The sequence below is a fragment of the Juglans regia genome, chromosome 1 (assembly GCF_001411555.2).
Source record: "Juglans regia cultivar Chandler chromosome 1, Walnut 2.0, whole genome shotgun sequence".
Taxonomy (NCBI): Eukaryota; Viridiplantae; Streptophyta; class Magnoliopsida; order Fagales; family Juglandaceae; genus Juglans; species Juglans regia.
Window position 1 is genome coordinate 4,051,876 of NC_049901.1, and position 11,800 is coordinate 4,063,675.

The 11,800-nt window shown below is 39.8% G+C and overlaps 1 protein-coding gene across 3 annotated transcripts; it reads left to right on the plus strand.

Annotated features, from left to right (window-relative positions):
* Positions 1-637: 637 nt before the first annotated feature.
* LOC109011157 (glycosyltransferase family 92 protein RCOM_0530710-like) lies at positions 638-3,111 on the plus strand. Of its 3 annotated transcripts, none has more exons than XM_018992275.2 (3): positions 638-677; positions 857-1,096; positions 1,313-3,111. In XM_018992275.2, exons 2-3 carry the CDS (start codon positions 964-966, stop codon positions 2,926-2,928), a joined length of 1,749 nt encoding a protein of 582 aa, XP_018847820.1. In that variant the 5' UTR covers positions 638-677; positions 857-963; the 3' UTR covers positions 2,929-3,111. The 3 variants fall into 3 exon arrangements, with proteins under 3 accessions (XP_018847820.1, XP_035549806.1, XP_035549801.1); XM_035693913.1 differs by having other exon boundaries at positions 649-677; positions 861-1,096; XM_035693908.1 differs by lacking the exon at positions 638-677 and having other exon boundaries at positions 809-1,096.
* Positions 3,112-11,800: the final 8,689 nt, after the last annotated feature.

Genomic DNA, 11,800 nt, shown 5'->3' on the forward strand with positions numbered 1-11,800 from the left:
TTTACGACATTTTTAGTTGTCTTACATGGTAGTATTAGAAGGGTGTCTGTCCAAAAAAACAAAAAAAAAAATGTTCTCTCCATTATTTGAAGGATTATTTTTTAATAATTTTTAAGTATATCTTAAAATGCAAGAAACTCTTGAATGGACAAAATATAAAATCTAAAATAATATAGAATTACTAGCTAATTCTCAATTTATGTTGTTGATGTGAGCGATATAATATTATAAGCTATCGTTTAAATATAAAAAATGTTTTATTTAATTTTATTATTATAATTTTTTTAAATTTTAACATAAAATATAATAAATAATTTAAATCTTTTTAATAATAAAATAATATTTTATTTAATTTTTATCCTAATTTATTTTTTCTCAATTTACAGTGCAAACCAACTAAGAATAGTAGAAAGCAATTAACAGCAAGCAATTATCAGTATTTTTTTTTTTCCTTTGCCCTTTCTTTCTCACTGGCAAAGGACTAGATAGTCCTTGAATAGTTATGAAGTGTCGTGATGTGGTTGGTGGTTCAGCTTTTTGGCAAACGAAGCAGGAAGTACACGATTGGCACGGTACTGACGCTTTAACGACCGCATATAAACCGACACAGGCGGCCGAAACAGCAAAAATCTATGATCGGATGTGGTCGTCCCTTCCTCTCCCATCATCAACCCCCCGTAATAGCACCTCCGATTTTCTCTCTCTGTCCCTTTCACCATCCACCATCTCCCTCTCTTCCACTCTCCCACTTGCACGCACACACGCACGCTTTCCTCAGAGGTTTCGAGCACCCCGGAGAAAGTTTCTTTCTTCTTGTTTTTTTTTTTTTTTGTGATTGTTGTTTTTGGTTTGAAAGGAAGTTCAAAATCCACTACGCCGAACGAAATCTAATGAATGAGAGGGAAGAAGAGGTACTTCTTGTGGAACCTTGCGGTGTCTCTGTAGTAGGCAGCGCCGGCGGCAATGAAGGATCGTGGTAAGAAACACCGCGACGTCGTTTCTTGGAGCAGGTTCTTCTGGTGCACCCTCTTCGTTATCTTCTCTTGCGTCCTCTTCACTGGTTTCACCTTCTCAACTTTCCGCCTCCTCTTTGGAGGTACTGTGATTGATTCATTTAAAACAATATATATGTAATTCATCTTAGAATTTACGATTTCTTTTCATTTATCGTGATCTGATTTGGTTCTATTTGTTCACTTTTATTTTTATTCGATATAGTGCTGAGTTATTCTAAAACAGAAATAAATGAAGTAGTACTAGTAAAATAGATTGAATTAACTACTTTCATTACTTCGTATGATCATCTGAACAGAAACGTTTCGACCAGCGCTGGTCTTTAAATGGCGAGCTCCGGTGATGGAATCCATTTCTGGCGACTCTCCAGTCACTCGGTCCATCTCAATTCGAGAGACGGTTATGCTTCCAGACCAGGCTCTTATTTTCCTGAATTACCTTCCGTCGGCTCGGTTATTTACCAAAGAGGACATTGACTGTGTTTATTTCTCCGCCGAATCGTCGCAGCGACAGCTGAGGAAGCCGCCGTTGGACGTGGAAGGCGGCGGGGATCGAGATAACCAGATCGTACGGTGCCCGCGCCAGCCACGAGGCTTCACGGTCTCGCTTGCCTTGAAATCGAGCGGCCACGTCCCACCACCGGGGCCCTCGCACAGGTGGGACTCGCTTGCATACGAAGCCATGATCGATCGGGACAACACCACGATCGTGTTCGTGAAGGGCCTTAATCTACGGCCCGAAAGACTCTCCAATGTTTCGAGATACGAGTGCGTGTATGGCTGGGATTTCGGGAGACCAAAGTTTTTACTGAGGTCCGACGTCGTATCGATCGCGCAGGAGATTGTACGGTGCAAAACCCCTTTGAGTGTTCTGAACAGCCCACGTAGGATGAGCACGAGCAACAATTTTGTCAAGGTCTCAGTCAGACCGAAAGGTAGAGGAATCTTCCGCTCCATAGCCCGACCGGGGTCGGGGCTCCGCCCTGGAAACGACCCGTACACCCGAAAACAGTACGAGATGTGTGTATGCACCATGCTGCGCAACCAAGCACGGTTCTTGAAAGAATGGGTGATGTACCATGCCCGAATAGGGGTGCAACGATGGTTTATCTACGACAACAACAGTGACGACGACATCGAAGATGTGATTGATAATGTCGTGGACATGTTATCCAAGACCAAGGACATGGACAAGGAAGTCAATTACAATATTACAAGGCACGTGTGGCCATGGATCAAGACCCAGGAAGCTGGGTTCTCCCATTGTGCATTACGGGCAAGGGACACGTGCGAGTGGGTTGGGTTTATTGATGTGGATGAGTTCTTTTACTTACCATCAGGTCTGGTGCTGCACGATGTGTTACAAAACCAATCGAGGTACAGCTATGTTGGAGAGGTGCGTGTGTCGTGCTACAGTTTTGGGCCATCGGGTCTCAAACACGTTCCGGAACAGGGGGTGACTGCCGGATACAATTGTCGGCTGGCGGCACCGGAGAGGCACAAGAGTATAGTGAAGCCGGAGGCCTTGAACTCCACATTGATAAATGTTGTGCACCATTTTCATCTCAGGAAGGGTTTTGAGTATGTGAATGTGGACAAGGGAGTGATGGTAATTAATCACTACAAGTACCAAGTTTGGCAAGTTTTTAAGGAGAAATTCTATAGGAGAGTGGCTACTTATGTGGCTGATTGGCAGGATGACCAAAATGCTGGGTCCAAGGATCGAGCCCCTGGTCTGGGAACTAGAGCCGTCCAACCGCCGGATTGGTCGAGCCGGTTTTGTGAGTTCACGGACAATGGCCTCAGGAATCAGGTATTGAGGCTCTTTGCAGACCCAGAAACACAAACTTTGCCTTGGCAAGAGGTGGGTGAGCAAGCCAATCATAGAAAAACAAGGAATAAAAGGAAAGCATAGTGAAAGTTTATGACTTAATTTGTAAGATACATATAATGTTTCTAGTTTTTGTTTTTTTTTAGTACTGTTTTTTTATAAAGGAATTATAAGTTGTAAACAAATTCTTTTGTAGAGAGACTCAAATAGAGGCAATTTAGAAATTAGACTATGACATTCATACTCGAGAGACATCTTCATGACTGACTTGATTGGAATTTTATTTTGTTATCTTTATACTCCTCAATTTCGTGGAGTGATGGATGCCTGTTAAGCATCATTTCCATGGCTGCTAATTTGAAAACAGAATCATATTGAGGAAGATCGAGGCCAGGAAGTTGGGGAGAATTCTAAAGATTGAATTGTTGTTAGAAAAAGCAATTACTACAATCCCACTTTAACATATTTGTAAAAGTGAAGTGTTACCTACATAAAGAGAGTATATACAAATAAATCTACAAACTTATGTGGTTTCATATGATCTGTTAGATCTATTTTATAATAAAAATAATTTTACAATCTGACGTATTGCATCAAGTCCTGTCAATTTGTGAGTTTATTTTTATGTAATCTCTTTATGGTTAAAGTATTTTTCTTTATAAAAACCGAAGGACCATTCACGCAGAACTTCCATAATTTAACCAGTTGGGAAACTTTCTTTTGAATCATATTTTATTTTTACTAAAATGCAATATACATACTCTCTTTTCCAGTATGTTTTGATAATTCTAATCACTCATTCTCTGAAAGAAAATCTATTTGCAAGTCTGCTTTTGATATATACTCAAGATGGCATGGTGTGATCAGTCTCATGATGTCGTTGATGAAAAAATGTTAGTATTTAATGTTTTTATAAGAGTAATGCGATGGACAAGTCCTAAATGTATAAAATTTACATAAATCTTTTGTAAAAAAAAATGAAGAAAAGTAATTAATATTTATTTTTTGCATGGTGAAATTCACTTTTTATAAGGGAAATGATTTCAGAGTGGGTCATGATAAAAACTACCGGATGGTTTTTTTTTTCTTACTAATGGTTAAAAAAGTATTTTTTTAATGAATTTGTGATTTTTCTTAAAAAAAATATTTAAGGAATTTGAAAAAGTTTGAAAAAAAATTTCACTATTGGTGACTTTTCTCGAAATCAATTCTCAGTTAGTGTAGCAATGCCCTTTCATAAAATGCATGCGTGAGATTTGTACATTTAAAATTTGTATATATCATTATTCTGTATAAATATATTTGTTTAAATAAAATGATAAAAATGAGAAATAACATGTAATGTAGAAAATAATAAATAAAATTTCTCTTTTTAAAATTATAATAATATCTTAAGGATATTTTTTTTTCATTTAATAAAAGATCTGCACCAAATAGAATTTCTCTTATAGCTATAAGAAGTTACACATGCAACATAGACGGACCACGATCCCACGGTGAGAGATCAACGGTTGGGGGTTATATCGTTATAGAGCACTCAGTATTGTCTTGATTCATTAATATCTTATAAGATTTTACAAAACCCTTATCACTTAATTAAATATATTAGGTGATGAATTAGTAGTTGTTATTCTTGTTTCTTTAGTTATGATTGTGCTTGTTCAATTAGTTAGATTTTTGGTGGTTTGTTTTTTCGGTCTAATTCGAACCAAATCGAGTTTTCTTTAATTAATCAGTTCTGATGTTCTTGCAGATCTGTCTAGTTTGCTTTCAACCGAGCACCACTCCTTGTGGACATAGGTAGACTCAATTTTAAATGAACTAAACAAAGCCTAAATTTGAATTTAACTCAGACTAGAGGGGATGCCTTTTTTTTTCTTCCCAGATACATATATTTCTTTGATTTGTTTCTAGGATTTTAGTTTCATTGATTTCACATTCTTAAGTCCAGTAGGATGGATGAGTCCTGGCTCCTGAGTATTTATTTATCTTCGATTGTAGTTTTTGCAAGAAATGTTTAAGATCCGCAGCCGATAAATGTGGTATCAAGTGCCCAAAATGCAGACAACTAATTAGGTAACTCTCAGCTGTAATTTGAAACTAAACAGCTATAGGCTTTCATGTTCACAGGGTTTGTTTGTTTATAATAACATTTACTTGAGTTTGCAGCAATGGAAGATCTTGCAGCGTGAACACGGTCCTTTGGAATACAATACAGCTTCTCTTTCCAAAAGACATAGAAGCAAGGCAGGCAGCCAGTGCCTTGAATAGTCAAGAAGCAGTGTGTCAAAACCGCCTGGAAACAGCCTTTTTATCTTGCCACTAGTGTTATCTACACTGATTCTGCCTCTGATGTATGGGCTGACTAAGAAGAAAGATTTTCTCAAAATAACGCTACGTGCCGTTATCAAAGCCGACAGGCCATTTCTTCCTTACGACAAGACGAGTCATCTGTAGCAATTTATTTTAGCAAGCTGAAGGGGTATTGGAATGAGTTGGCATCTTATTCACCATTGCCTCCATGTAATTGTGGGGCAATGAAAACTGTCCATGATCATGATCAAGAAGAAAAAGTTCTTCAATTTCTTATGGGACTCCACGACTCCTATGCTACTGTCCGTGGATATATTTTGCTGATGAATCCTCTATGAAGGAAACTGAAGAATTCAAACAAGTGACAACTCAAGTCCAGCTACCACAATAAATATAGCCAGATTTTGTGCCTTCCGTGATTCTAGGATCAGTTTTTATTTCTGTAAATAATGTCCTTTATTGTGTTATAAACTTCCTTTTTTGTATGCCTAAAATTAGGCCTCTCGGGTTGTACATATATGCAGAGCATGAATAGAAACAGATTGAGTTTTACAATTCAAAATCATAGCAGTGTTAAGCTTCTTTATGGTATCAGAAGAGCCAAACCTCTAACGAGTATATTTCCTTCCTTGCTTCCTGCGACATGGCTGTCATTCCTGCCTCTACAACTGATTTTTCCATTATCACCATCAATGCCTCAACCACCATAAACGAAAAACTCACCCCCTCTACGTTCCCTCAATGGAGGGCTCAATTTGAAGCCTTACTCACTGGTTATGATTTAATTGATTTTGTCACTGGTGTCAAAAAATGTCCTGCCATTGATGCCACGAACTCCAATGCCTCCAAAGCCGCGAACTCCCATTGGGTTTGCCAAGAGAAACTCATCCTCCACGCCATTCTTGCTTCAACCTCCACCACTATTACCCCCCTCCTTGCTGCTTACAAAACCTCTCATGAAGCTTGGAGAGCACTTACAAATTTATATGCAGGAAAATCACGAACTCGTGCGATGCAGCTCAAGGAGGACTTGACGTTGAGCACTCGTGGCACTCGCACAGTCACTGAGTTCCTTCAAGCAATCAAAGTGCTTGCCGATGAACTCGCAATCATTGATCACCCTGTTTCGAATGATGATCTAACCCTCTATATCCTCAATGGATTGGGTCCCGAGTTTAGAGAAATTGCGGCACCCATTCGTGCCCGTGAGACCTCTCTAAACTTTGAAGAAATCCATGATCTCCTTGTAGGTCATAAGAGCTATCTTCGTCGGTTAGAGAATCAATCGGCAGCAACTTTTGTTCCTACTGCTAATTACTCTAATCGGCAAGGCAGAGCACCTGGACAGCCAAAACAAAGCCCTAAATCTTCCTCCCACAAGCCACGCAGCAACAACGGGAACCACAAAAATGGGCCCTCAAATTCGGGCTTCAGGAAATACAAGCCCAAGTGCCAGTGGTGTGATCAAATGGGCCATAAGGCCAAAAGCTGTCCAAAAATGCCTTCGGCTGAATTCACAGCAAACTGTGCCGGATCCTCCCGTGGAAAAAATCAAAAGTGGCTCGTCGACTCGGCGGCATCTCACAATGTGACCACCAATCTCTCTAATCTGTCGATTCACTCTGAATATGATGGTACTGATGAAGTGGTAATTGGTGATGGATCAGGTTTGCCCGTATCTCATATTGGTTCCTTATCTCTTGCATCGTCTAAACGTGTCTTTCATTTACGTGATACTCTTTGTGTTCCCACCATTCAAAAAAATCTTATTTCTGTTCATCACTTCACCAAGCACAACAATGTTTATCTTGAGTTTCACCCTACTTATTTTTTGGTGAAGGATCGGATCACGGGGGCGACACTACTCAAAGGCGAATGTGAAGATGGAGTATACCCATTTCCGGAGAATCTACCATCAACCTCCAAAAATGTCGTTGCCTATGTTCATGAACGCACCACCACCGATGGATGGCACAAACGTCTTGGTCATCCTTCGTCAAAAATTGTTCATCATTTAATCAATGCTTTTTCTTTACCAACCAATAAGAATGATCATTTATCTCTTTGTACTTCATGTTCTCAAAATAAAGCTCATCGCCAACCGTTTCATTCTCATGGTCTCTCTATTACTACTCCCTTGGAATTCATTTACACAGATGTGTGGGGTCCATCTCATGAAATTGGTATTGATGGTTCAAAATATTATGTTATTTTTGTTGACCACTATACCAAATACATTTGGTTTTATCCTATGACTCATAAGTCCAATGTTCAAACAATTTTTCCGCAATTCCGAAATCTCTTGGAAAATAAGTTTTTAACACAAAAATAAAGAGTCTTTATTCTGATAATGGTGGAGAATATATCGGGCTAAAATCTTATCTTTCCATTCATGGGATTAGTCATTACACAACCGCTCCTCACACTCCACAACAAAATGGTATGTCTGAAAGACGACATCGCCATCTTGTTGAGACTGGACTTACATTACTCACAGATGCTCACATGCCTCTATCATATTGGCCATATGCGTTCCAAACCGCTGCATACCTCATAAATCGAATGCCCACCTCCACGTTGCACAATCAATCTCCTTTTGAAAAATTGTTCAAACAAAGCCCAAATTATATCAAGCTCAAGCAATTTGGATGCCTATGTTATCCACTAACTAGGCCTTATAATAAAAATAAACTTGAGCCCAAGGCCCAACCGTGCACCTTTGTGGGCTATTCTCTCTCCCAAAACGCATATATATGTCTTCAACCTAGAACCCGAAAACTCTTTCACTCTCGGCATGTCATCTTCCACGAAAAAACTTTCCCTTTTCAAACTGCAAACCCTAACCAGTCCGTGCCGTCCTCATCTTCCCTAGCCGAAGAAAGACCCTCGGTCACAATCCACTTGCAGAAAGTTTCCCTCCCTCCAGCCTCTCATCTCCCTCGCAATCCAGAATCTCCGGTATTGGGTGCTGACGTCTTGACATCGCCTGCGCATGGGTCCTCTCCTGAACCGTCTCCTCTCTAGGTAAGTAACCCTTCTCCTCCTCCTTTGATTTCGAATCAAACACCTCCATTGCTAGTACATGAAACCGAGGTTTCTGAGAACAATGAAGTGCGATCACGTCGCATGACTACCCGATCCATGAACAACATCCATAAACCAAAAAACTCATTTGTTGTCACTAAGCATCCTCTTCCGCCCTCCTTGGAACCCACGAGTGTTACTGAAGCACTCAATGATTCCAGACGGCGTGATGCCATGTCCTCCGAATTAACTGCTTTAATGCGTCACAATACATGGCAACTTGTTCCATCACCGAATGATTGTAATATTGTTGGTTGCAAGTGGGTGTTTCGGATTAAGCGGAATGCAGATGGATCTGTTGATCGGTTCAAGGCCAGACTCGTGGCCAAAGGGTTTAATCAGAGACCAGGACTGGATTACACAGAGACATTCAGTCCTGTAGTAAAACTAGTCACAATACGCACTGTGTTAACCCTTGCTATTATGCAAGGTTGGTCTCTAAGGCAATTAGATGTCAACAATGCCTTTCTTCATGGGCATCTCACTGAAAAGGTCTATATGAAGCAACCACCTGGTTTTAAGAATCCGGAAAAACCAAATCATGTTTGCTGCCTTACAAAGGCCATATATGGGTTAAAACAAGCACCTCGTGCTTGGTACTCTGCCCTCAAACAAGCACTGTTAGCATTTGGTTTTATCAATGCCAAATCCGATTCTTCTTTATTTGTGTTTCATGATGGTCCTCTACTTGCCTACTGCTTAGTTTATGTCGATGACCTGATTCTTACTGGAAATAACTTGACATTTGTTGCAAGCATTATTGATAAACTTGGGAAACAATTCTCCATTAAAGACTTGGGATCCTTACACTTCTTTCTTGGTGTTGAGGTTCTCCCTACAAAAAATGGCCTGTTTCTATCTCAGCATAAGTATATCCGAGATCTACTTGCTAAAACAAGTATGGATGGAGCTAAGGATGTTACAACTCCTCTATCTACCTCAGTTCCTCTAAAGCTGTCCGATGGCTCCTCATCTGTTGATTCAACCGAATATAGAATAGTGATTGGAGCATTGCAATATCTGTCTTTAACTCGGCCTGATATAAGCTTTGCAGTAAATAAACTCTCACAGTTTATGCACTGCCCCACACAAACTCACTGGACAGCAACCAAAAGACTTCTACGTTACTTGAAGAACACAATTTTTCATGGAATCAATATCAGCAAAACTTCAAGTCCAGTACTCACATGTTTCTCGGATGCTGATTGGGCTGGTAGTTTGGATGACAGAAAATCAACTTCAGCCTATCTCATCTTACTTGGTAGCACACCTATTTCATGGAGCTCCAAAAAGCAACGTGCCATTGCAAGATCATCCACAGAGGCTGAGTATCGTGCTTTAGCAATGGCTGCAGCTGAGTCTATGTGGCTGCTATCTCTTTTTCAAGAAATGAAGTTCACATTACCACAGCCACCTATACTTTTGTGTGACAATTTGGGCGCCACCCAACTCAGCTATAATCCTGTCCAGCATTCAAGGATGAAGCACATCCATATAGACATTCATTTTGTGCGAGATTTGGTTGAAAAACAGATTCTTACTATTTGACATGTTCATACTAACAACTAGCTTGCAGACTTGCTCACCAAGCCCCTTTCCAAACAACGGACAGACTATCTAAGAAACAAAATCGGCCTATCTGATGGTAGCCCGTTCTTGCGGGGGCGTATAAAGGAAACTGAAGAATTCAAACAAGTGACAACTCAAGTCCAGCTGCCACAATAAATATAGCCAGATTTTGTGCCTTCCGTGATTCTAGAATCAGTTTTTATTTCTGTAAATACTGTCCTTTATTGTGTTATAAACTTCCTTTTTTGTATGCCTGAAATTAGGCCTCTCGGGTTGTACATATATGCAGAGCATGAATAGAAACAGATTGAGTTTTACAATTCAAAATCATAGCAGTGTTAAGCTTCTTTATCCTCTCCCTTCTCTTAATAGGTCTTATGCACTTGTCTTCCAAGAAGAAAAGCATCGAGAGATCACCAATTCTCTCCATAGTTCTGATGGCATGACCCTTGTTGTGAATTGATCTTTTTCGGGGTCACGTTATGCTTCAAATTCCAATGGGAATGGCTGGGTCGTGGAAAGGTAAAGATCGAACATGTGATCATTGTCGCAGACAGAGATACCTATGATACCAAAGACATTATTTCTAACAAAGTTGTCCTGAATTCAGAGCTTTGAGTCCTTTAGGAATTCAAGACACTGGTTTATATCTTACCCAGCATTGAGTCGTCTAGTTAGTTGATTAGTCTTTTGAGTTTAGAGCTTGCCACACATTAGAGTGGTCTCTTTAAGTAATCCTATTGTTATCGATAGGTTGTTCCATTTTGCTTAATTATTTGTTTTGTTGGATCGTTTGCATAAAAGAATATGAGGTGATAATTTAATGATTAGGGTTATTTATCAATGTGAAATCCACGAAAAGTTGGCTTTATGATGGAAACATCCCTCAATCAGAGTTCTATGTAGTATGAAACATTAAACGGATTCACATTAATAACAATATATATTCTATTATCATAACCTCATGATTGTCCAACCACTTAGCAAATAACTAAATTAATTTAGAAAGGTCAACTTCTATACGCTGCTTAACAATCAGCCGCTTCACGTATCTTTCAATATTTCCTTCACCTAACTATGAGCACCACAACATATTTCACAGCTTGGGGGATTCATAATTCTCTTAAGAATTCATAGTGTGAGCACTGAGCCAGCTTTACAAATTCAGACTTCTACTGTGCAGCCCTTAAATAGTCAGTCCAAAAGGCAGCAGCAGGGGTTTTCATTGCTAGTTTCTGTGAGAACACTTGCGTGCTAAGTACTGACTTCTAAAGCCCTCCCGACTTCATTCATTATATATAATACAAGATATTGTAATCTTGGACTGACCATTTCTCCACAAATTGTAATAATAATAACAATATTGAATTACAATAATAACAGCATCTTGGACTGAGGAAATAGAAGAACTAAACAAATTGATGAAAACCGGACCATTGGGTACGTGGTAGGTTGACTAAATGGACAAAATGCGCCATTGCCTTGTGTAACAAGCAAGTTGGGTAAGTTTAGGAAGATTGTAGCACCTCCATTACCATGCATTTCCCTATTCTATAAAGCTTCCACTTTGAGACACAATAAGCTCACTCATTGCCTGAATTCAGTGGAGATGGCAACCAGAATGTTAGGGCTTCCCTTTGCCTCATTTTGCACGATACTTGCAATGCTAGTAGCAGTGGGTATGTCTGACTCCGTTTGGGACTATGTGCACTCACCTACATCAAGTCCGTCTCCTAACACAGGCGCTGGACATGGTGGCTCTGCTGCTTCTGGTTTCTCTCCTCACTTTCTCACCACGGTTGTACTTGCAGCCTTAGCCTTCCTTTTGCCGTTCTGCCTCTCTTTCTTGTGCTAGTTGCTTGGAAAGCAGCGAGTATCAGGATCCGTGTAGTCATGTTAGTGCTGCTGTGCTGATTTTGGTCTATTGGATTCAGGCTTGGGAAGGAATTAATTTTCTCGATTGCTTCTTCATAATAAATGGTATTCAGTA

Coding starts and splice junctions, on each gene's coding strand:
- LOC109011157 (XM_018992275.2), top strand. CDS start 964: ATGAAGGATCGTGGTAAGAAACACCGCGACGTCGTTTCTTGGAGCAGG. Junction 1,097..1,312: donor TTTCCGCCTCCTCTTTGGAG/GTACTGTGATTG, acceptor TCATCTGAACAG/AAACGTTTCGACCAGCGCTG.